Below are 26,880 nucleotides of genomic sequence, written 5' to 3'. Positions count from 1 at the left end.
CTTGGCTAGAAGTTTATCAAGGGAAGCTTTATATGTACACATATAATATAATATAAAAATTTGTGGTTCTGTTTCTTTCTGCCACCCAAGATTTTTTCTCAAGAAAGCAAGGGCTACCCTTATGTCACCATTATCTGTGTGGGCGTGTATTCAATTTCACGTTAGTTATTCGCTAAGAAGATTTTGGATATTTATACAAGACTAAGAATCCAAAAAATACCTTTCGTCTGGTCATTTTGGTGAGGTCCAACCATAAACTAATCGTGGTGCTTATGATTAAATTTGGATGGATTTGGACATTTAGCATGTGTATTTAGTCCAACATCGTTTATTTTTTGAAAAGATCTTGGGACTAATGCAGGGTTAAATATCTTTCGGCTAGCCATTTTGGATGAGGTTCTGGACTGTTACAGCATAAAGGTTCGAGAGTGCAAAAAATAGAACTATTTTTTTGGAGGTAGAAAGAGTACAATATGCCAAACTACTATTCTAGCATGTGATTATGGGCCCAACAAATTGATGGAAAAGGTTACAACAGAATGGCTACAGTTTAGGTCATGTCCCCGGCTTGCAAGATATAGTCTTGCATAATTAAATTAATTCCTTACTACGCAATCTTTGATATCCTTGTTGAAAGAAACACGCTATTGGACAAATGAGATCATTTGACAGGGACTAGTACTTCCATATTGTTATCAACTATGGTGAATTGAATTTCTTAATTAATTTGAATGCACTTATTTTAAGATATGAAAACAATGTATAATTATAATTCCTAAATTATATTTAAGGTGCTTCGTATGCTCTCCAAATTCAATTATATTTTGGTTTTACATTTATGAATTCAAGGGATTAACACCCCTCCCATGAGTTTATAGGGACATTATCAAGAGATATTCTAAGCGAAGGTGATTTAGTTTAATATAGTACTATCCAATCGTCAAGCATTTGCTTGGAAGATATCATCCATTGCCACTTGGACAGGAGGAGGAGGAGGAGGTTCGATATCAATGTGAGATGGAAAATAACAGATTAGTCACTTGAGATTTATTTTTTTTTGGTACAATAGTAGCTCACATCAATCTAGCATGAGTACTACCAGCAGAGTTAAAAAAAAATCCACAAAACCTTTTCTGAATGATGAGCAGCAAAAGAAACGATCCAGTCGGCAACTCTGTTTGCCTTCCGATAAACATGAGCAATCTAGATAGAACGACATCCGGACACCAATCTCTGGATATCTCTGAGTAGTGGATGGCCATCGTCCCGCCGCTCATCCTGCCGAATCTAGTCAATCACCACAATAGAATCTCCTTCCAGGATAATGCAGTCAGCCTCTAGAACACTCCTCGCATAGGAGATCTACTTGGAATCTTTTTTTTAATAAAAAAAAGGCCTACGAATAAACTACATGCTTAAGCACATGGCCCTCCACTCCTAAGCTTTATAACAAGCAGAATCAACTTTTGAATCAATATTAGTCTCCTTTTAATGGTGTAAAAAAAAAAACCATGATAAATATGTATAGGGTGTCTAAGAGAACAGGAAGTCAAAGGAAGAACCCTAATCGATTGGTGTGGTCCGGGGCTATGATCGCCCCTTTTTGGGAGGGGGCTCGTGCCATTGGGTCGCCATCGTCAAATTACGCGAGAAGGGCCCGGGCCCACCACGCCCCTTCAGTACGCGGGACGCGCCCGCGGAGAGGCGGAGCTTTGGTCCCTAAAAGAGGTGACCGTTGGCTCCCCTTTCCCCGCGGCCGAAGTTTTATTAGCGTTTTAACCCCTCCCGCGCACCGCAACGGCTTTACCGGTCGACCTAATCATGTGCCCCCCGGGAAAATATTAACCTCGAGGGGGACAACCAAAGGCAACATCCCTATCCAAACATACTTTCACCATATTATATGTTTTAACGTACAGACAAACACGGTTTCTTCGCTTCATTGTGCATGCCACGTATGCCCTTGCACGCGGAGCCACTATTCTTCTTAAAACCCTAGCACTTTATAAAGATATATATATATATATAAATATATATTAATTAAGAAATTGTTTTGGAACTAGGAATCTATCCATGCCATGGCCCTAATAATTTGATGCATGTCATCCAAACGCTGACACAACAAGAATAATACCGTGAACACAGAAAGAATAGAAATAATTGACTTTGAAAGTAGAGGACAGAGTAGCTCAATTATATGAGCCAGAAAAAAAAATATATATAAACCAAAAATTTATTGCTAGATACTAAGAATAATCAAATGGCTTGTATGCGATCCTAGATTTTGACTTTGAAATACTTTATATTGGAATAATATTTGGTGCAATAGTTTGATAGCACACAATGATTAATGTCTTGAATATTAAACATCCCTACAAAAAGAATATAAAAGGCGATAGAATATTTCTTTAAACATATTTTATCTCTAAAATTAATATGTATGACCCCTATTATCAGGATCCAGGTTACAACTAATTTTTGCTATTCTTATTTTTGAGCATTCTATTCCAAAATAGTATTACATTTAAAGTATCATGATATAATTTTATAATTAATAGTTTAATTATAATTTTTATGTACATAATATTTTGTCTTTGTGGCTTATGGTATTCTTCATCATATTTTGGTACTGGGGTTATATCACACAAAAAAAAAAAAAAAAAGCGAATAGGGCGCGAGGACTCTACTTGGGTCCGTTTTCGGAGTTCTCATTCGGGTGCGTTTCAGGTTCCAGGAGGGCAGAATGGTCCGAAGAAAAACGTCTTAATCATGAGGTGGGCCCCGCGGCGTTCCGCGCGTTTTGTCCTTTGTGCGGGCGAGCACATGGGTATTAGGGACACCCCATGTGTATCCCTCCCCTCCATTGGACCACGTGTCCGAGGTAAGCCCCTCGTCTCACACGTGCGGTGCGCTATCGGACAGAACCGGCTACACGTGTCACACGCCCCGCGCCAGGAGGCACATGCACGGGCCTAGGCTTTAGGAACGTAGTAGGCCGAACGTGCCTCCGCACCTCCCCGCCGTATAAACAAAAATTATGTATTAGCCTCCTCATTATATATTAAGTTATTGACCTAATCTCATTACTAGATTGGAAGTTAGAAACAAAAATTTGGTGGATTAGACAAGCACGCCACCTAATTGTGGTTATTTATTTTTTTTCCTCAAAAATGCCTTGGGTCGTATAAAATGAGCAATTTATAGTTAGACCTGGTCCACCCCTGAGCTGGTGGGTCGATTTAATCATGAACCAACATTTCTATACTACTTTGTAAAATGTCATGGATGAACGGGTCCGCCGCTAAACTGGTAGATCTGATCCAATCAATAATTTCTCGCATAGATTCAGAAGTCATGCGTGCAATTGGCGGACTATTCATCTCTAGTAAGCTGAGAGAAAGAAGCTTCTGCTATGATTTGCATGATGGGAAGCTAATGGCAAAGGACTTGTTAATTGATAAACTAGAATTTGAGTAATTATCTAACATAAATATCAGAGCTTGCGCTGTCAAATATTTTTATTACCAAAATTTTTGTTAAGCCAAAGAATAGTACTGCATGCAATACGATCGAGGCATGGTTCAAGGAGCAACATAGAGTAACATGATTACATATTATGTAATTATTCTTACCTACCTACGGATCTAAAACATCGTTTCCTAATAATAAGCTGAGAATGATGATCCGGTTGACCTTTTTCCCTAGGAAGAGTGAAAGTGCCATAAGGCTATGTAAATAGGTAAGAAAGGGGATACAATTAATCAACCCTAATCAGGGCTCGCTTGTATATTATGCTGGCAAAACCCTAGTCATGGCAGAGAGCCATACATAAGTATACACAAATTATTCACTAATTTGTCATTATTATCTAATTAATCTGCCATTTGGGTAACTCCTCAAGTCACATGTTGAAAGCAACATCATTGAATGTATCTTGTGTTGGATTTGATTGCAATATAAACTTTGGTTCATGTTGCATTGCTGTTACCTTATTAATCATCAAAGTTTTTGAAGCTTGTAAAAAGCTGAAGAACATTGACACCGGCCAGCCCTCGCTATTTTGGAAAATTTATACCCGTACTTATACTTTTATCCATCTTGATTTTGCTACAGCAAGTACCAAAGTTGACGGACGTGCCCATATCTAAGCCTAGCAGACAAGGTGATGTCCCTCTTGAGAAATTTTTGATTGGTTAGAAGAGCATCATTTCGTAGGATAGACGTTTTGCTGGCATACACAACTTAGTTCTCGAGTGCATGCATCTTCTAATACCTGCAATGCATGTCATGTGAATCATTCAACAACCTCTCTGATTCCAGTTGTGCTGCATAATGTTAGGGAGGGGCATTGGATTTGCTCCCTCGTCCAAGTGATCCATGTTACCTGCATTATTGCGTAGTATTTGCTGCTTTCACAAGTACTTGCGAGGAACATCATGTACATTATTAGGTTTTTTTTGGTGGTAAAATGGATAAATTAAATCATATAAGTGTAAATACATCCATAAGAATTAGCATACAGAATATTAACCAATGGACAAGGAAGATATATAGTAGAGTCCCATAATATAGATCCGGTAAGCTCAGCTACATAAGATACCACCTAATACTAACTGCACTATTAGCTTCTCTGTAGACATGAAATACCTTGATAGAATGTAAAGAACACATCATTCGTATCATCCACGTCCAAGCAATGTTACAATTAGGTCGACGTTTAGGTTAAAAAAGTTGATAACAGATGGACCCCATCCCAACCTATCACTATAGTCGCCAGCTGAGATTGGAATAGATAAAATTTTATCCGCGAGTTCTTCAAAAACATCTGAGTGGTAAGTAACCGATTCTATCTCCTTTCTTCAGACATCATGAAATCCTTCACCATAAGTCCTTGTAACGTAGAAGTACCAACTAGAATAGCCACCAAGCCAACAGAGTAGATAAGAGCCATGGATCATGGAGCACATCAATGGATCTACCATTACTAATATGCCTTCTAATATTAGACTAAATAATTGAAGTAAAAGAGCAAATTTTCTTGCCAATTGGAGAGGCGCTCGAGGAGCAAATTGGATAAGACATAAAAGACCAGGGCCCATATTTTGCCCTCATAAATAAACTCTAAAAGCCATCACTCATCAACAGAAATCTTGCAGCATGTTTGGCTAGAAGTTCCTCATTCCTAGCTATCAACGAGGGAATACTTAAACCACTATCCCGAATAGCCCGACACACATAGTCCCATGAGATTAGATGCACCCTTTTAGAATTCTCCGTTGAACCCATAGAAAATGCTTAATAATACCTTCCAACTTTAATGGTACTCCCTTAGAAATAATTGTGTTAGCCAACAATTAAATAGGTAAAGCAAATAGAATTGATTTCATGAGTATAACCCTCAGCATCATAGAAAGAGCTTTCCACTTCTAACTCTCTAATCTATCCAAAAAGTGATGAATCAAACTATTGCAATCTGCAGAAGTAGAAATTCTTGAAAAAGTCGGTTTTTTACCAGAAATATGGATTCCTAGATATATCCATGCCCCATCTGATTCTTGAACATGCAGATGATTCTTAATACGTTGTCTTATAAGAGTACCGACCTTCGGACTAAACTTTATCACCGATTTTTCAACATTCACCATCTATCCCGAAACTCTACAATAATTATCAATAATAGAGACTAAGACCAATGCATTAGACACAGAAGCTCAAGCGAAAAATATGCAATTATCAGCAAAGAAAAGAAAAGAAATAGTTGTCCTCGAATGCCTTGACTGGTAAATTAACAGAGAATTTGCCTCTGAAGTATCTTTCAACATTCTCGAAAGAGCATCCGCACATAAAATAAACGAATAAGGTGACAACAGACAGGTAGCCTTATCTAATACATAACTAAATCTTTCAAACATAGGATAACTCATTTAGTACCATGCGCATTGCATGATGCCAGCTACCTTCACAAACTACTCTCAAAGACAAGCACATTGCTGAATCTTTAAAACATGCATGGAAGAAGTTCTACACGAGAAATCTCTCGAAAGGTGCTTACTACATGAGAAAAAGAAAGAAATGCCAGATTATAGTTAGCCATATGCACCGTAAGCAATAATTGACCCTTCATGAGCACAGTAACAAGCTGAAGTTACGTTTGTTCTTGGATAGGGATTCTTCTTCCTTTTTTTGGTCCCCCTTTGGACACTACTTGACGTATAAGCTAGCTGATTCGAGTGGTTGTTGGAGAAGATCAACTAGTGGCTTCAAAGCTGCAGGATGTTCCATGTACACGAGGTTACTCTACGAGGGACGCTTCCATGGTGAGGCCAAACCTATAGACAGGTCGCTGTTGGAGAGAGAATCCACATTGGACCGTCCTACTTGTGACTTTTGCTTCAAAGATTTGGCTCTAGATCTCTAGCCTTCTCATCCTCCTCCCACATGGTTTGTCTAGATTTCCTTCAGCTATCAAGGGCCTATTGGCCAGCATGACAAAATCCGTAGCTTGCACGCTTCAATTCATAGAAATTGACCTCGCATGCACATGCCATTACTCACCTCGGAGTAATTGCAGAGTATATTAATTCTATACGTTCTAACCAGTAGAACGTCAACCTCACGTTTGGTTAATCCAAATAATTATCCCTGGCTCCATCAACTGCCATTCCTAGAACTCGGAAGCCGGCATTATTTACTACTCATTTACTTGGTCTCTGGATTTCATTGCTGAGACCTCCTCCTTTTGCCGAGCAAGCTAGACTTCCATGCACCATTCCAACCGTTACAAAGACTTCCAAAGTCTTAATTCTTTTTGCAGTGTCGGTTGAGCACAAAGAGGACATGGAGACCCAGAGCCGACCCAACTAATTAGATTCAAGCCAGCTTTAATTACTAAAGACCAGATTATATATATTTCCGGTCAGGTATTGTATGATAAATTTGAAATGATCCTCAAATCAACTATAGCTGACAAAAAAGTATGCCTAAAAGTCTGATTTGCTCCATCAACAACAGACGAAAAGACAACTTGTTGAAGGCACGGATCCTGAGTCTAAAATTCTGGACCGACCTGGTCGAGCATGGGCCATGCAAATATCTCCACCTCCTTGAGTTGACGCAAAGCTTCCAGCATTCCATGTGGAATTATTGCACATTTCCAACTTGTTCTCTCCCCAGCCTCCAAATTTAGCTTCTCACGTCAATGGCAGTTTCATACTAAGTCAGCAAATGTGGGCTCAGTCCAAAGTCCATGGCAGGATCCAGTTGGTACGCCAAGAAAAAAAATTAATTCGGTGGGAGCACCACGACAATGGCTGTTGGCTCCCACAGTCGGCAACCGGCTCGGGATACGATACGACTGTGCTTGGAGAAATGCGTACCCTCAGAAAAGACCTGGTTCCTGCCTCAGAATTTTTACATACTGTGAAACCATGGTCCACCATTCTCAGGAAAAGTAGCTACTATCTCCTCTAATAGTGGATGGATTCATGGTCGAGCATCCAGCTTGCGAACCATGTTCATGGTTGGATGCATTAGTGCAGGAGCAAGGTCATGTCAGATAGTCAGATTCGTTAGGTCAATAGTTGTCCCTATCAACTTGGATTTTTTTGGTAGATCTTGTTATGTTGTAGCCTAATAATACAGAATTATGCGAGAATAAGTGAAATGTAGCCAAGTTTTCACTGTCTGGTCCATATGTTTAAGATGTCAATCTCAAGCAAACCATCTCATGATGTCTCCAGCATGAGCAGATTCCCCCATGTTATAGAGAGAACTTGAGGACCTTTTGTCAGGGTCAGATGTTTGGCCCAGCCCATTATTAACTTGGGCTTACTAAGTCAGACAGCACATGAACCAGCCCGAACTTCGCTCGCATATTCCCTATCTATCATCTTAGATTCAAGAGGGAAATGAGATGCATTACTTAGTATCTCATGGACATCATGCATGAAGATTATAGCAGTCAAGACCAGAGGAAAGATTACCAAGAAAATTTATCAATCATGACTGACGTTGGGAATTAATGGCTAGACTGCACTCCATTATTATTTCCAATAATCAGTATATATAGAGTACACAAGATTACCTAATTACAGCTATAGAGGGATCACATTCCTAAGAGAGAGGAACATTCCGATCATGTGATTACAATCGTAGAAAAGTCGATTGGTGTTCTGTTTCGATCCATTAATGGTTATAACCCTAGAAAAGCCGAGAGGTATTCTGTTCTTATCTAATTCAAAAACTTGATGAACTTGATGATAGCCAAGATAAACTACTACATGAGCAAATCGAAAACCAAGAACTCGTAGGAATAGAATAAATGGCTTTAGTTTTCATCGGAAATGACTCCGAAACCAAATTGTTGCAAGTTTTTCCATGTCTTGGTTATTTCGATCAAAATTACCTACTGATATCTTAGAACTCCCAAAACATTTGCATGACACGACCAGGCATGCATGCACATTTACTTAGGCTACCAGTGGAAATGGCTGCATGGGAGGACAGACTCCATGCGAGGATGAGTTGTTGTCCACATAGCTCAAGCATGTTCTAAGCATGGTTAAAATCATCAAAATGTAGGCACAGCAAAAGTGTAGAATAGGGATGGGTGATGCAGAAAATCACACCCAATCAGACCAAAGATTGATCGAAATCGAGGTGAGGGCAGGACTCGGACATAGGTCGTTGGTACCGGCATCCAAAGACTTTGCTAACCATACTAGTTAGTATCCTGAACCCAAATAAAACCTAATTCAAAGATTCAATGCCCTTGACATAAATTCTAACTTAACTGAAACTGACCCACCCATGGGCAATCAGCATTATAAACACCCCAAGCAGTCACTTGTGCCCTATTTGTATGGTTGCTGATGTCAGTGGCATATGCAAACGAACAATCAAGAAGGCATCCTTCCATCAGACAAAGGCAAAACCGAGGATCACAATAGAATTTTAATCTTTATGTAGTTAAATGCATGGTTCATATCATAAATCAAAGCTAATGTAATTCTGCAAGAGTATTTCAGAAGGAAAAAATACTATTAAAGAGAGTAGCTCACTCACACTTATGCAGATTACGAGGATATATGAAATTAAATTTGCGCCGACTTGACAAATTTTTGTAAGAAAAATAAAGATAGATAAAATCCATTGAACTTCACAGAGATCATGGAATGTGATAAAAAAAGGCATTCTTTTGAAAGATGGTGAATTTAAATAGAAAAACGAACATTAATCATTATATAGTACAAATATTGGCAATACATGCGACCTTATGCTAATCAGAATTATGCGATGTAAATGAAAAACTTGTGGACCGGATGGTTTGCAATAAGTGGAATGTTAGATTGGTCAAAATCTTGTGATCTAACCAAAGCACCTACCCTTCCAACCTATGTCATGTACCTAAGTTGTTTTGAATTATTGAAGCTCTAGAAGTGAGGATGGTTTCTTATATTATTATTATCGTAGCATCCAAGGATCATCGTATATGCAGCGACTATGAAATATGATTTGAAAAGGGATTCAAAAAAGCCGACTAGATCATCTCGAAGGTACTTCTAAATGAGGATCGGCTTATTGGCCGAGTCCACAAAGATGACCAATATGAATTATGAGACAGGCCGAGTGAAGGCTAGTGATGAGTCGAGGCTGATCTAGCATGATTTCCGATCTGACAAACGGTACCAAATTTGATAGCTACCATATTGTTTGTCTTTTAGAAACAATTAGTGGACATAATTTGAACAAAAAAGCCTTTTCACCTATCAATAAAATCAGTTAATTTGTATCTTTACCTTCTATCATTAAATTACTTCCAGTAGAACTCTAATTTACCAATGGGAGCAGCAATATTATTCTGATCGTAGTCCCTGCTATACTCTATCATTTCTTCTTTCAAACAGTTGGTGTAATAGCACCGGAAGTCTTTGAATTTCAAAGCATTTAAACTCATACTTTGGCTAATCCAATACTAGTGGCATGCGCACTTGCTCTTTTTGGGCGCAGTAGGCTTGGGCGAAGCGATGCAACACGAGCCTCGGCACCGCACATACACCCATCGAACAGACGACAGAAAAGTCAAAGAATATAAGAAAGCAGAAGCTGCACAAAGGTTAGAGCACTTGAAAACAACTTGGTAATGGTCGGTGATAAATATTGGCATTCACATTTTGGACTTATGCTCATCCCAGATCAAGATTCACTTGCTCATGACAGCACAAAATTTTTGATTGCAAATAGCAAAGACTTAAGAGACTGCCAGATGAAGACAAGACTATACGATGTCCATGAACTGTGGATAGAGATAACATAGCTGTGGTCCTATCCTCCTGTGCTGCATCAGCCATTCATTTACACACTAAAATATAAGTCATGCATTTAAGCAATCACCAAGTACTTGAGAGTTTTAAGAGAAATTACACCCTATATCACGCACACCACATCAGCAGCGCACCACACCAATCAAAATTTTCATTTGTATAGGCCTCATTCATCATACGGTTCGTTTTGGATTATCGTCCATCTCATCTCATCCTAAGGTTTTTCTTGTAATGCAACCATACAGAACAGAATAATAATAATAATAATAATAATAATAAAATAAAAAGGGAAAAATCTTGTGGAATGCTGCTAAGAGACTGATCAGTGGAGCCTCACTGCTTAAATCGGAATCCTGGCCGTTCGATTAGACCAAGCCGGCGCGTTTTACGTACGCAAGAAAAAGCGGGGAACAGGTGGACGGTCCGATTTGTGGGTCCCACGAAAATTTGGCGGCTGTAAGTCGCGAACGACCGGACGAATAATCCGCATCTTGCCAAAGTAGGGGCTGAGGATGAACGGCAAGGAAACCGCCACGTCAGCGGTCGGCGATCCGATCGGCCGATATGGCGCATGGCGCCGATCCGAGCTCCGCAACCAATCATTACGTACACGTGGCAGACGCAGAACGAGGAGGAGGGCCGACCACGTGATATATAAGTTGCCGACGGATGGACGGCTGAAAAGGACCTCCCCTAACCACGACCACCCAGCAGAAGCCGCAACCGGTAGACCGGCCTTTCCCGGTTCCCCAGCCGTTATCCGCGTTCCTATATAACTACGAGGACTCATACCAGGGATCAAGCAAAGAACAAGAGTAGCTGCAGAGAGGAAGAAGTGTTCCTAAATTCCAGAGAAACTATTACTCTAGCCAAAATTATATAGAAAAAATAATGCCGATCAGTAGGATTGCAATTGGATCACCAGGAGAGGCGAGCCAACCTGATGCTCTCAAAGCCGCTCTCGCCGAGTTCATCTCAGTGCTCATCTTCGTCTTCGCCGGCGAAGGCTCGGGGATGGCCTTCAGTAAGTTGACAAAGCTCTCACCTTCTCAGAAACTTAAATACAAATTAAGTTCATGGTGATAAAAAAAGTCTTAACGCTTTATCCTCTTCTTGGCAGATAAGCTCACGAACGATGGCTCAACGACGCCTGCGGGTCTCGTTGCAGCAGCCTTGGCGCACGCCTTTGCGCTGTTCGTGGCAGTGTCCGTTGGGGCCAACATTTCTGGAGGTCATGTGAACCCGGCCGTCACATTCGGTGCCTTCATTGGTGGCAACATCACCCTGCTGAGAGGCATCCTCTACTGGATAGCGCAGTTGCTCGGATCAGTCGTTGCCTGCTTGCTTCTCAAGTTCGCCACTGGAGGACTGGTAAGCAAAAGATTATTTCTCATGAAGATCGGATCGACGAGCTCAGCGATTGAATCTAAGATCAAAACTGTGTTGCCGTGCAGAAAACATCAGCCTTCTCATTGTCCACAGATGTGAGCGTGTGGAATGCTCTGGTGTTTGAGATCGTCATGACCTTCGGCTTGGTGTACACGGTCTATGCTACGGCTCTGGATCCAAAGAAGGGCAACCTTGGAGTGATCGCGCCCATAGCTATCGGCTTCATCGTGGGCGCAAACATATTGGCTGGTGGGGCGTTTGATGGGGCATCCATGAACCCTGCAGTCTCCTTCGGCCCTGCGGTGGTGAGCTGGACTTGGGACAGCCACTGGGTGTACTGGTTGGGACCTTTGATTGGTGCAGCAGTGGCTGCTGTGGTGTATGATGTGTTCTTCATTGGCCAGGGCACCCATGAGCAGCTTCCCACCACAGATTACTGAGGGGATAAGAAGCCCATATCCATCTCTCTATGTCTGTGTTCAGTCAATTTATCCAAGGCTCGTGCTGTGGAGGGAAAAAATAATAGGGGAATTGGTAATTGTTGTTCCAAGTATAATGCTCCTTTTCTTCTTCTTCTTCTTCTTCTTTTTGGTGTGTGTGTGTGGGGGGGGGGGGGGGGGGGGGGCGCGGGGGGGTTGATGCTCTTTATCTTTATTGCTCTGATTAGATGAGGTAAGATGGTATTCAATGTATCAATATCTTGGTAACATTGTATTTGGGCAATTTCAACTAAATCATATGTTTTCGGTGTTGAATGGTTTTATATTTGCATGTAATCAATGAGGTTTTCTCTTATCTGATGATTACCACGGTTCATCGCCATTTTCGGGATCTCTTTTTCTCCCACCACCTTCAGTTGCTATCGTCTTGCTTTTCCATTTTTTTACTATTTATCACAATCTAGAATCTCATCAAATATATATATTATTTTGTATTTTTTAGTTTTACATAAATATTTGAAATATTTCTGACGAATGGAACTTAGACTCTGTTTGACAGAGTTATTAGTAGCAGAACTTTTAGAAGTAGAACTTTTATAAAAAGCTATTTGCTGTTTGGTAACTATATTTCTACAGTGCTATGAAATTTTAATATATATTTGGTAAATAAACTGAGAAATTACTTTTAGTAAAAAAAATGACCATAAAAAATATTGCATAGTATTATACAACATGGTATAATAAATATAATATGTATTAATACATAAATATATGATATAGTATAATATTATTGTAATATAATATATTATTATTATTAATATTATAATATAGTAATATAATGGTGTATACTATAGCATAATAATATAACATAATTTGATATTATATAATATAACATATTAATGTATTATGATGTAATGTAATAAAATATTATATTTATAATATAATATAATAATAAAAATATAAAATAATATAATTATTACCATTATATATTAATATTTTATTAATATAATATTTTAGGAACTATTTTTTGGGTTGCTTATTTTTTTTGTTGCGGCTTCTACAGATTTCTATAATATAAAGAAACATTTTTTGTAATTATATATTTTATTATTGATATTTTGGTCTAAAAAGAAAAAAATTATAAATTAAAATAGTTTTTTGACACGTACTAAAAGTAATTTTTCGAAAAAGGACCATTTTAGAACTTTCTGGAAGAAGCTATTTTAACTTGTAAAGCTAAAACAGTTTTTAATTTTTTATTAAATATATCTATTTTAGCTATTTTGAGGCGACGGTGGTCGGAGTTGGGAGGAGAAGATGAGAGAAGAGAGGGTTCCGATTTCCGAAGAGGATTCACCGCCAGTCCTCGTACTTGTTTGTTCGTCCACCTCTCCCTCCTCCAAATCCCAATTCCCTAGATCCTCGATCGCTCCACCAAACCCTAGCTCTCCAACATCCTCGCGCTCCATGAGCGCCGAAGCCCCCAAGAAAGTCTCCAAGTACCTTCTCCTTGCATCGAAAGGAGTCCGGGCTTCCCCACTTCGTCAAATACGATCGTCTTGGCAACGGTTGAATCATGGCATGTAACGATCCCACAGTTCTTTTTTCTCGACGTCGGATTCTTCTTTCTCTGGTTTCTTGATTTCCGTGATCATGTGTTCTTCCTATCTTTGTTTCTTGATAGAATCTTTGACAATGTTTTGAGTCGAGAACAGGGATTTCCTCCTTGGATCGAAAGGAGGTCGGTTTCCTCATTTCGTCAAATATCTCAACTACGATTTTGCCCAGGTATGCGATCGATTCCACGTTCCATTCTTCTTTCCTTGACCATGGATTCTGCTTATCTTGGTTTTATGATTTCTGTAATCATGGATTCTTCCCGTATTAGTTTCTTGATTGATTCCGTGACCGCGTTTTCTGTTGATAAAGGTAGTCAATTATCCCCGATCAGGAACTGAACCTGTGCAATTGAAATTGCGGCACTGACGCTGATGGCATGATTTTTGCAATGTCGGGGACCAAAGTCATGGGTTGTTCCATGAGGGTCTTCGACTTAGATGGCAGGTAGCCTGAGGTAATCTTTCACCTTAGAAATGACTTGTCAGCTAATAATTCCTTTGGATCTTTTATCCGTTCAATAGATCTCTCTATTTATTTATTGTTAACTTCTGATTTTTCCTGGAGTTTGCTATAATATCATCGCATATCAGCACCTAATATTGTAACAACCCAGGACCTCACCCAAAATGGCTAGCCGGAAGGTATTATTTGGGTTCCTTGATCCTGTATAAGTACCCAAGATCTACCCAGCAAATAACCGATGTGGGACTAAACACACGCCCGCACGGGTCCTCACATACTCCCCTCGTTCAAGTCCTGATGTCCTCGTCAGGCTAAGGGTTCAAATCCATTCAAATCTAATCACAAGCACCACGATCAGTCCATGATCAACCCCAATGGATCCGTGCTGCCGTGTCCCCTAGTCCACATAGGTTATGAGCCGGGTCCGCTCTGATACCATTTGTAACAACCCAGGACCTCACCCAAAATGGCTAGCCAGAAGGTATTATTTGGGTTCCTTGATCCTGTATAAGTACCCAAGATCTACCCAGCAAATAACCGATGTGGGACTAAACACACGCCCGCACGGGTCCTCACAGATATGGTCTCTAATTTTGCTAAGAAATATGAATATGCTTAGATATTTATCTTGCTTTTTATCAAGCCGATGCACTTCAAGTTTGTTGTTTTTGCTAATCAAGGACATGGATGTGCAGTAATGGTGGGATTGTTTTGCCCATTTCGTTTCTGAGTTTGAAATTCTGCATGATCACAGTGGTGCTATATTGCTAGCGATTATTAGTACTGTCTTAAATAGCTTTTTGCATATGTTACAGAATTTGTTTTTGTATATCACTGCTGTCTGCTTCTAGGGTCATCAATCCAAATGTATATCGTTGAGACAAAACAGGGAAAATGATAGAAAGGAAAATTGAGTTATATTGATGGAATATATGTAACAGAAAATCAAAACAGAGATACATAAACCTAGTAATTGTGAAAAAACTACTCTTTGCTAAAAAATAGAAATTTCATTGACCCTCTAGCGAAAATCTGACTCTAATCCTTGGATCATTGTTTTGACATGTATAACAATGACAAACCAGGAATATTGATTGTCTGATACTAAACAACTCAAATATTCAAGAATATCCTCTTTAATTGTCAAACACTTTGCCTTGCTGTACTGCACTATGATATATCCATCCAATTTTTAACAGCCACCATTGCAAATATTTATGAAAATCAAAGCTGCATTTGTTTTCACGCACCAGCACATTAACTTCACCCCAATGACTCTGAAAAAGAGGACACATGCTGGGTTTTGAGTGGGGGAGGGTGTTGCAACGAGGTTTTATCCTTGGAACTTGAACTATAGCTTATGAGGATGCATTTAAAAACACCCTACTAAATTTTATGAACAAAAATAAGAATGGCATTCCCCATCTATGACTTGTAAGGCATGGGATCGACTCATTTAGTAATTTCTTTCTCCAAGGTTTTTTTTCCATCTTATTTTCATGTTTTATGGAAATTATTAGCATGTTTTCTCTATCCTGCAATCTGCAATAGATTTTGGTCCCCAGTTCATCCTTCACATGTTAAGAATTCCACCTTTCATAGCAGAAGTATGTAAAGAAAAGGGACAAGCACCATTATCTTCAAGAATGAAGAAGAAGAACACCACCTTTTTGAAAGAATAGGGAGCCAAAAAAATCAAAGAGAACAAATTTCAGTATTACTATGATCAATGTCTCAATACATAATCATCACTTCCTATGGAGTCCTAATTTGCCAAAAGTAGTAAAACAACTCAAAATAGGAAAACTCTCTAGAAACCATATCTACTATCCAAAACTATAACTCCCAGTTCGATCACGATTGAAGTTGGACTCTCTAAGTATACCACCACAAAAACTTTCCTGAGATTGCGAGGACAACTTTGACCAACCAAAAATCAACAGGAAAATTGTAGGATTAGCCTTTGACTGATCCATGACTTCTAACCAAACTTAAGCTTTCCAATGAGTCCTCGGCCACTAAAATCTAATTTATGGTTTGAAAGTTATGCTCATTTTTCAGAAGCTGGCGCATTTTGGCCCGAACACCCAAACTGATTGGCAACTTTGTGCGCTCCGACTTCTCTGAGTGATCCAAAGCCACTTGCTCTACATCAACATCCTTTTGAAATCTGCATTCTAATTCATTCACCATAATAAAGCAATGGATCTTGGTTTGTTAGACTGTTATTAGGAGAGATAATTCCATAAGGATATCGAAATGCATGTGACCTTGCATTTTGCAATGTGATGGAAATGTAGCTTCTCTCAGAACAACGAAAAGGATCTTGCTGAGGAACATGTTTGAGCCAATAGGTTATTATAGTTATAATTTTAACTACCAAAAGTTTTCCTTCATGGGAGGTAGTCAAGTTCCTATTTTATCTTTCATCACCAGCTTGAGCCTCCTTGGATCAAAATTAGACTGGTGTCTTTCCCTTCATCAAGTGCCCTGATCTTGGCAATGCTTTAATCATGGTTTATGGTTGAGTTAATATTTCTCTTTTTTTTTTTTCATGAATTCTTCTTGTATTAGTTTCTTGATGGAAGGTTTTAGATTGACAAATTGGAATTATCTGGGAGCTTAGAGCTACACTTGGGCAGCAATATCCAATCCCCCAACCCTTCAGCATGTGCACACCACCCACCACCCATAAGAAAAAACCTTTTGTTTGTATCCTGAAATGGCTTTTTGGATCACATGAAACCCAGCAAAAACTTAGAAGATAAACACCAGTTTCAAAGAGCCCTTTGTTCTGGAGCCTAGCAATGCTTTATATCAATAGAAATATGTGTGGATATTTTTCCAATAAATGAGTAACCTGTTAGAGTGCAATTCCTTGTGATTTGGTGGTACAGACTACTGAGCTTAGAATAATAGATTCTATACTTCTCCACTATTGCTGCTGTAGTAGAAATTTTTAATTCTTGCTGTTGTCCTGGGTTAATGATGTTGATTTTAGCATATTAATGACCATGAAAGTGATCTGCTTCGGACCTCTAATCGTTGATGCCACTTTAATGCAGCCTTTCTTCTTAACTTCTCATTCTGAATGGTTGCTATATTCCTGTTTTTGATACTGTATCAACATCTTTTGCTGAGAAGTATGACCTTATTTATATATTGAGTTGCCTTCTTATCATGCTGGTGTATTTTGTTTTTTCTTTTCCATTGTTCATGGGCATGGCTATGCAGTAATGGTGTGAGTTACTTTCTGCTGTTCATTATTGAGCTTGAAAGTCTCCATGGGACTTGAAGGTGCTACCACTAGTAGTTACATATTGGCATTTGATATATCCATTCTATATTTTTGATGAAAGTGGTACCTTTTCTAGCACTGTGCTAAATAATCTTTTAGACTTGTGTCACATGTATCCTTATGTTCTAGTTGTTTGCTTTTAGATTCATCTATTTAAATTTATTTCAATGCAGGGAAAAAAGAAAAAAAGACAAGGGCATGTTTTTCATGAGAAGGATAAGAGTAACTTTTACCGTATGTAAAGCATCAGAAAATCACATTAAACCTAGGAAAAAGTTAAAAGATATTGGCAGTCATCAGAATGCCATTTGTTCCAGGATCTGCCATTTGATCTGAATTACTTAAAGCATATGTTGATTAAATGAATACCTTTTCAAATAACTTTGGTGTCGGTGCGTCTAGAGCTCACTTGCTAAACAAGTGGGGTTGAGCCAAATCTGGATTGCACGGGTCGTGGGACTGTGCAGGGCGCACATGCCCGCTGCATGGGTTGCAGGTCCCATATGTACGTGTCACGGATCCCGATGCACGGATTTTAGAACCAAGCTGAGTTTTGTCTTGTTAGAAAAGTTTGATGTTAGCTAATTCTAGGGAGGTTTGAGTTTTTTGAACTTTTGTTTTTGAAAACTTTTGATGTTAATAATAGTTAGGGCTTTTCGAGTTAGAATAGGATTTAGAATCCCACACAGGAAAGTTGAATAAAAGAGTTTCTTTGTACTGCTTCTAAATATCTCCATTGGGGCTCCTCTTGTAATCAATATTTGAAATACTTGACTTATTGATTAGAGAAAATTCTATTGTGGAAATTATTCTTCTCTTGTTCTCTCTATTCTCTCTCTCTCTCTCTCTGCCTCTTTGGTGAACTCTAGGTTTGCAAGTGAGGATTGTGAGGGCTTTACCCTTAGAGTAGCTGGCCAAGATGGTGTTTTCGGCCTTGGAAGAGAGTGATCCACCTTTGCTCCTCTTCCAACTATCTTCCATCCATTCGAACATCTTGCATCGTATGTACCATAGTAGGGTTTCTGTGTTGCCACAATTGGTTGCACCGACATACTTTTCCTCCTTTAAGTTTTTAGCCCAATTCAATACCTCCTGATGTCAAACTAGTAATTATTAAAAAGCCATTTCTTTCAAATTGGCGGTAGAGATATTAGAAGACGTGATCTATAATTGTCCAAATGTTTATGTTGCTGTTGCTGTTGCTGTGGTCAAATTTTAAATTCCTGTACTTTTTTTGGATGGTAGCCACTAGGAAAGAGCGTCTCCTCAGCTCCCTTCAATATGGCGCTTCTTATTTATTTGAACATCTCAATCTGCAAAAGCTTGCTATGATGCCATCATATCTAACTTCTTTTCATGGTTCTTAATGGCATGATCCTACTACATATGTGCTTGGACGCACTGATGCATTTTAATTTATTGTTTCTAAATTTCCATTATTTATGGATCTAAAAAATTGTGATAATAGTAGGTGTTGTTTTGGCCTGTTTCACTGTGAACTTGAAAAGTCTATATGAGATAAAGGTGCTGTCACTACTGGTATCATATTGGTATTTCTCATATGATACTTATATTATCTATAAAAAATGGTAGTTTCTTAAACTGCAATAAATAAATAAGCATGATTATTGTTGAATTGTTAGCTCAATTTTGAGGGGGAAAAACACACCATGCTAAGAAGAATTCATTCAGCTTCTGGAAAAATCTGAGCGTAGTCTTTGCATCATTTGGTTCATTGATGAAGACAAGATGGAAATAAATTTCATCATTTGATTCTAAATACTTGGTGTTTAAGAAATATCCTCTTTTATTATCTTGCAGCTAGCCTCACCATACTATATCGTGTTCAAAAGAATAACCATTTTAGCTAACAGCATGGAAAGCTGTATTGAAATTTATGATCGTCTTGAAGGTGCCAACTGGCTTAGTCGATAGTCACTGGTTGTTGGTTGCTAGAAACCTAGGTTCTCCCCAACTGGCTTTGTCCCACCTTTACCCCAATTTCGGCTGGGCTTCCTCCTATCCTAGTTCTCAAAGGACAAAAAAGGATCATATCATAAAGAATAAATGTCTTTATGAGCTAGTCATCACGCTAAAGAAGACTTGTATGGGCTTCATGAATAAACATTATAACATAATCTGTCCACAAGAATGATAGCATAGCCTTTTTCTTTAAAATATATCTGCTACAATGTGCTCATATAGCTGGATGCTAGACAAATTTCATACAATTATTCTTTGATGAATGTGTAACTGAATACTGTAAACAAGCATGGCATCAATTTTCTTTTCCATCATTTAAGCACCTGTCTTTTCACCCACCATGGTTTGCTTCCATTGATCTTGAAGTTAAAAACTAGGTAGGCTTTATCATTCCGAGCTATTGGCAGCCCTTATTATGGTTGTGGAGTGAATCCATGGCATCTCTATTATGCAGAGTATGACCAACTCTTTCCTTGTTTACACCTGAAAATGCTTGTTAGGCAGTGTGTTGTAGGCATATCTTTCTCTATGCCCAGAATCCAAATGCGTATTAGCTGGAATCATATCCCTGCTCATTTTCATTAGAATCAAGGGTTTTCTTCGGTCGATTTTGTTACTACAGCTGCTGTCTCATCCATAGCTTCTTCATTTCAGTAATGTTGCTAATAGATTGGATCCTTCTTTTGATTATCAAATATATCTTGAATAGAATGATATCTTGTACCTTAATATGAAACTAAGTTTTCAAGTCATGTAGAAGTCGTTATATAGAGGATACCTGAATGTCTTAATCTTTTGTGGTGTATGTTCTGATGATGTGATTGTTGACAGAATTAATTGCATTTTAGTTAACGGTACTTTCTTATTGCAGGAATAACTCAAGCCTGTTGGGGTGGGGCTGGAACTTGTGCAGTTCTGTTCTGTTCTGTTATTTCCTGTAAGTCATTCCAAAAGGATAAGATGTGTATGTGGTCTCTTAGTGTTGTTTAAATCATTTTTTTCACTATTCCAATACCATTGATAACAGCAAATGATTAAGTATAATATTCTTGTAAAATGAATGTGTATGGTCAATTTGCCTGGTGGGCCATCGAAATTGAACAGAGGGAGGAAGACGATCATGTCTACAAGACAGGCCCTGCGACCGAGAGAGAGGGGGAGAGAGAGAGAGAGAAAGTAGATTATATGTAAGCCTTAAAAAGTCATGATTATAGTGATCGTCACCTTTACAACGTTTTATCCTTTGCCTCTTGAGGATCAAAGCTTTCTTTCGAATATACTAGTTGAAAGTTGCATCTCATCTTGACTCTGAGCTTTGTGGTCTTCAAGAACAAACCAAATCCCATTTGTGAATATAATTAACAAAGCATGTTTTGCCTCTGCAATGCGTCAAAACTCTTCTAGTTTAGATAGAAAACTATAAAAAAATAGTAATTATATTTTAAAAAATGGGTGCAAATATATGAAACTTCATCTAGGTTTTAGCTCCCAAAGCAACTAAATTGCTTTTTCTTTACCTTAGGAAGGTGAATATCTAATGAGATTGCTAATTTTTTTGTTTTGGAATTTTATTATTGATGAAATGGTCTTTCTAAACATCAAATAAGTCAATTGGGTCATAGAAAATGGAATTGTCGTTCCTTTGTACATAATTAGATGTTCCATATCTGGATCTTATAATCCAAAGTCCAAACTAATCCAGATTTAAGGAACCAACCCAAATTGGTGAAGGCCATTAGGACCTTAATCACAAGATCTTGACAGTGGTTATCCTTCTTTTCTTCTTATATTTTTTTAATAGTTCTAATGTTTTTTTTAATTTGATTACATGATGCAATGTTGTGTTCCCACCAATGTCAATTACCAGCCTCGGGGGCCTGACCGATCTCCCATCTTCTCTTTGCAGACGACTCTCCTTTTGGCCAGGGCGAGGACGCAATGACTCCCAAACATATTTTGGAGGATTACTGTGAGGCATTAGGTCAGAGGGTGAACCTCCTCAAGTCAACTATTTGTTTCATTCCAAAGACCAAACTGCAGGTAAAGAAGGCCATCAGGGAGCTCCTTGGCATGAGGGAGCAGGAGGAGCCGTGGAGTTACCTATGCGTCCCCATCACCGGGAGAAAACTGCGGACGATGGAGTGCCTTGGTATGGTGCAATGCATCTAGGAGCAGTTGGAGGGGAGCTATTTCATTATCCATGATGGGTAGGTTGACTTCGGTAAGATCGGTTCTCAGCTTCATACCAATCTATCTCATGTTCAACACGGTTGTCCCGAAGACGGTGCTGTTGAAGATTGAGCAAATGCTTTGGAACTTCTTGTGGGGCTCGTATGGTGGCGAACATGGGGTGCACGTGCTGGCCTGGGGTACTGTTTACTAACCGGTTCAGGAAGGGGGGCTAAGTGTTCAGTCTCTGCTTATGAAGAAAGAGGCAATGATCGCTAGACATGCTGCGAGATTGATCTTTGAGCCTCAGTGCCTTTGGACTTAGGTGATGACAATCCGGTACACTCCGAGAACCGCAGATGGGACAGTTTAGAGTAGTCGAAGATGCTCCTTCATATGGAAGGAGATCTGCAGGCATGTTTTCACTGCTTTGGCTAACACCAGATGGCTGATTGGAGATGGGCATAGTGTGGATGTTGTGAAGGACCCTTGGATGGATACTCTTCCAATGAGGCTCATGCCGATCATGGTTAATGTTGAGGCCGTGGATGGTTTGCGGGTTAGTGATCTCCTCTGCCCTGACGGGGCAGGGTGGGATTCCAGCTGGATTGGCCATCTATTTGGAAAGCACCTTGCCGAGAGAGTGCATTCGCTGGCGGTTTATGGGTGTGCTGGCCCGAATGTGAGGGTTTGGAGCATGTCATGTAGTCTTGGAATTAGAGTGAGGAACATCTACGACCTTCTTCAAAGTGAGTAGAGTCAGTGGTAGGACTGTGCCTGGATTTTGAGGTTTGGTCTTCACCCGAGGGTTGCCTTATTCTTTTGAAAGGTGACTTGGGGTCGGCTACCGACGAGGACTATCCTGAGCAGGTGCGGAATGAGCATTCCACTGATTTGCCCTAGGTGCGAGGTGGAGAAGATCGTGGATCACGTTCTGTTCCAGTGCAATCGAGCTATGCGGTTGTGGAGGCTTGTTGATTCCCACCGAATGCTCTGTGCCAGTCTGGCTCCTTCACCCAGGCGCTTAGAAGGTGGGCCGACATACCTCAAACCCGATATATGGCCATCAAGGCAACTTATACTGCTTACCATATTTGGTTGTTAAAGAATGCCTGAATTTTTGGAAAGAGCAGTTCTATACCAAGGTTCGTTATGCAGAGGGCTCGAGTGCAGGCTACGGAGATCACCCATGCTAACTATCGAGCAGGCTGTTGACAACTCGGGGCACTTGAGACTCTATCTCTGCTTTTATAGCGTCTCAGACGATGTACCTCACCTGGAAAACCTGATCTTTGAGTTTTCTCAAGGTCAGCTTCGATGGATGTGTTTTGGATGGTGGCAAAAAGGATGGTGCGGATTTCGTGATCAGAAGCTCGGACTCTAGAGTGTTGACAACCGAAAGGTGCCCAATCTTCGATATCTCGATCTCAGGGGCGGAGTTGAGGGCAGCTTGGTTCGATTTGTGTCATGCTCAGTATGTACTGCTGGCCAACATAATTCTGCTCGAAGGTGATTCGGCTACAGTGATTGGCTGGATCAGGGGTGCACCGGTGATATTGGTGGCCGTCACCCCTTGCTCCGGAACATCTGGGGCATGGCAAGCAGTGACATTACCTTCTGGGCCAAGCATGTCTATAGGAAGGCTAATGAAGCTGCGGATTAGTGGCTTTTTTTGTGGCTAATCACTTCGGGGGGTTCTCTGGACTGGTGAGAGGGAGCTGCCTAGAGCACTCTGTGACGTTATATTTTGACCTTTTTGAATGTATTCATACTAGACTTGTATGAGTCGTCTGTTGTAGCAAAAAAAAGTGATATTCAATCTATTCAAGAACTTTTTTTCAAAAAAAAAAGGTCGTGTTAGCAAATATACAATTTTACAACTAGGTCTGTGTGCTTAATTTTAGCTTCAAACTTATCTTAAAATTAAGTAGCTAAATGTTTCGACAAATGAACTAGGAAGAACCCAGCCTAATTAATCCTTTTGGCTATTTTGTGGGCCTTTTTACTTTGTCTAATGCAACCAGTGTAACTGTGTTACTGAGGCATGCACTTGCATGCTTGCCTTTTTGTGCTAGAGCTGCCTTGAAACCATTATGTCATTACGAATTCTGATTGTTCGATTGTTCTCTATATTGCTTATGTATTCAACTTTAGAAATGCATATGTATGTATGCGCACACATGCAAAAACATTTGACACATGTTTATGTAGTTTTGCTTTTTCTGGAAGTGCCATCCATTTGTGGAAGATCTCCCTAGATAAAGCTAAGATTCTGGATTTCACTAGCATAAATATTATATTGGACTTTTTCCTACAATATTTTTTGTTTTCTAATATTTTTTGTTTCGCTGATATCATATCTAACTTAAATGTCCAGCTCTGCTGCTGAAGTGGCAACAGAATCTTTCATAAATCTGGAAAGATGCTATGTTTTCGGAATTTTCAAGTGGCCAGAGTCACCCAGATGAAGGAACCACCTGCATTTAGGATATGCTCATGTTGATGTATTAGGATAACTATCAATATCGATAGCATTCACAAATAAAGCTATGATGCATGCAGATCGATGGTGAGCAAGAAAAAATAGTGCCAGTTCTGGCACACGCGCAAGATGTTCGCATGCATTTAAAATTTCTTTGGATATCGGTGCACGCATCCACAAACATGCCTAGATTGGCATAATTGTGTGGGACTTGCATGGTTTCTGTGTCAGCCACTTATAAAAAATGATGGGATAATATTGCTTTTTTGTTGTTTAGACCAATGCATCCACTTCAGTAACTTTACTGCAGTATGGAAAAATGAGGATGCTTTTCATTGTCGTATACTATGTTCAGGATATGTATGAATTTTCTTAACAATTAAGGAGGATTGTTCTGAGTAGCATAAATTTGTTATCCAACAAGTCACATGGGTCCTGCCTGCTACATACCACCATTATCTTCTATTCATTATTGTAAAGGATATTTGTGAAAATGCTCATCAGATAATCCTCTAACCTTAAAAGGATCTTTTGAATGCCAAATGCTCTAGTCAGTACTTAAACGAATTATCTTGCCAACTAGAAAGATAACTTGGATCAGTCCTGTCCTTAATAGATTGTCACAAGGCTTGTGATGTTTGTAAGTTGGTCGGACTTTTAAAAAAATGTATCTGTATGCCAATGATGTGATATTTTATCTTGTCTACAGATTAAACAGGTTTTGTTATCCTTCAATATCTTATGCCTGACGTGATCAACTTGTCTGTGAATGTAACAGGTATGATATCAAATTCAGATAAGAATCTGGAATAGTAGGTCTCATTCTATTTTATTTCAAGATTATCACCCTTGGATTATGTTTGAGTGCCATGTTTCAAGCATTTTATGGTGTCTTGCTTCATTTCCTCCACTATGTAGGTCCAACTCTCTTTTTTCCCTTGGAAGCTGCCGTAAGCAATTCAGTGGACCATCACTACCTTTGAGAGAAATAGCATAAGCAAGTACACGGACCACCATGTTCACTTACCGGTCATGCCATTGTTTACCATCATTCCATGTATCTTCCTGGGTATGGATGAAGCTGCATCTTTGAAGGTTTCAGCTATTATCTTATCACGTAATCTATGCTTATTATATAGTAGTCCGGATTAAAGGTGGAGGGGACTAGGTTTTTCTCCCACCTAAACATAAAAAAGAGTGTTAAAACATTGTTAAATTTGCTTACGAACCATCATCATGCTGTTGTAAAGGATTGTAACTTTAGAAACTCTCTTTTCATGCAAATCACGACTTTGCAGAGTCTTACTATTGGTAGGTGTCTGTCTCAGTTGGCATGTTTCAGGGTTTTTTTTTTCTCTTTTTTGAGTCACGTTTCAGGTTCTTGTTGGGTAGGGCTGTTAGACATCGATGTTGATCAGGCCACTACCACCTTCTATTGGGAGATGGACCATGAATGAATACAAGGACCATGCTAATTTCTTACACATTCTAGGACTCCTCATATCATTTGTCACAACTGACAAGATCTGGTTTCAGCTCTGCCTGTTGAGGGTTCCATAAGTATCTTATTAGGAGTCATGGTTTATTAGGTAGGATTTAATATTTCATTGTTCAGTAGATTCATCAAGTGCAATGGCATAATGCATTGTCCTTGCCTCGCCAATTATTTACCAGTGTGTTTTTTGTAGGTATACTTGTTCCTGCTATATTATGCGTACAATTCTATATCTCTAAGCTGTTGATCTTAGAATAAATACTATATCATTTAAATTTAAACTTTTAACTACTGTTTTAATGAGGGCCAAATCTGAAGAATGTTATGAGTATCTGAAATTCTTGCGAAGTTTTATTTGAAATTTTAGGATGGGTTGGATGAACCAGAAGGTCAATTGGAGCTATTACATATTTGCACGAGTAAATTATTGGTGGCATCAGCAAACGGGGCTTCTCTTTTAGGTATAAGTGTTTAGAAGCCCTGGAAAGGATCAAGAAGTCTTAAATTGAAAGTGACCAAGAAGAAATTCATTCTGGAGAAATTGGTTCATGCTCTGTGGAACCGATCATAGTGTAGGTTCATAATTCACAAGGAAATTTGCGGGCGACGTGCTTTTTGCTCATGTCGTTGGCTAATTGTGAACTATAGATGTGAATTTTTAGCTACCATATTCCAAATATTTGATATTAGGGTTATGCTCGGCTACTTGCCTATAAACAGGACATATTAAACAACTCCAATATTTTTAAATATTTTTTTGGTAATTTGCGAAATTGACTTTAAGGACAATACTATATTTGTATTCATGAATGTTGCAAATATGGGTCTTGTTATCAATATGTAATATTATTATAATAATTATATTGTGCAGTCTGCTGCTGGCATGTCTCCTCCCATAACAAAGATAGGCTTTCTGCTCAGCTCGTTGGCTAATTCTGAACTGCAGATGTGGATTTTTGGCGATCACATTCCAAGTATTTGATATTAGAGTTAATGCTTGGTTAGTGTTGGTGTCTGAAATAAATCCAATATTTTAAAATGTTTTTTGATGATTTGCAATACTCACTTTAAGGAAAATACCATATTTGGACTTATGAATGCTGCAAATATCGGTCTTGTTGTCAGTACGTATTATTATTCTTCTTCCTCCTCATAGTATCACTTTTATTATTATTACTATTACTACTAATATTTTTACCGTTGTCAGTAGTAGATTATTC

General features: G+C 39.1%; 1 protein-coding gene and 1 long non-coding RNA gene across 9 annotated transcripts; both read left to right on the top strand.

Moving 5' to 3' along the window:
- The first annotated feature begins 11,113 nt into the window (after window positions 1-11,113).
- LOC103710707 (probable aquaporin TIP1-2) lies at window positions 11,114-12,224 on the top strand. The gene is made up of 3 exons (XM_008796583.4): window positions 11,114-11,346; window positions 11,443-11,693; window positions 11,777-12,224. The coding sequence occupies exons 1-3, from the start codon at window positions 11,214-11,216 to the stop codon at window positions 12,149-12,151; spliced, it is 759 nt and encodes a 252-aa protein (XP_008794805.1). The 5' UTR covers window positions 11,114-11,213; the 3' UTR covers window positions 12,152-12,224.
- Window positions 12,225-13,180: 956 nt separating this feature from the next.
- On the top strand, window positions 13,181-26,767 carry LOC103710715. Of its 8 annotated transcripts, none has more exons than XR_003386496.2 (6): window positions 13,181-13,939; window positions 14,081-14,225; window positions 20,386-20,451; window positions 21,421-21,735; window positions 24,061-24,943; window positions 25,084-25,479. It is a non-coding gene; the product is annotated as an uncharacterized LOC103710715 (long non-coding RNA). The 8 variants fall into 8 exon arrangements; XR_003386501.2 differs by having other exon boundaries at window positions 13,182-13,734; window positions 13,867-13,939; window positions 21,421-24,943; XR_003386498.2 differs by having other exon boundaries at window positions 13,182-13,939; window positions 21,421-21,721.
- The last annotated feature ends 113 nt before the right edge of the window (window positions 26,768-26,880 follow it).

Source organism: Phoenix dactylifera, chromosome 3 (assembly GCF_009389715.1).
Source record: "Phoenix dactylifera cultivar Barhee BC4 chromosome 3, palm_55x_up_171113_PBpolish2nd_filt_p, whole genome shotgun sequence".
NCBI lineage: Eukaryota > Viridiplantae > Streptophyta > Magnoliopsida > Arecales > Arecaceae > Phoenix > Phoenix dactylifera.
The sequence above is the reverse complement of the archived record's forward strand: the minus strand, read 5'-3'. Positions and strand labels throughout refer to the sequence as shown.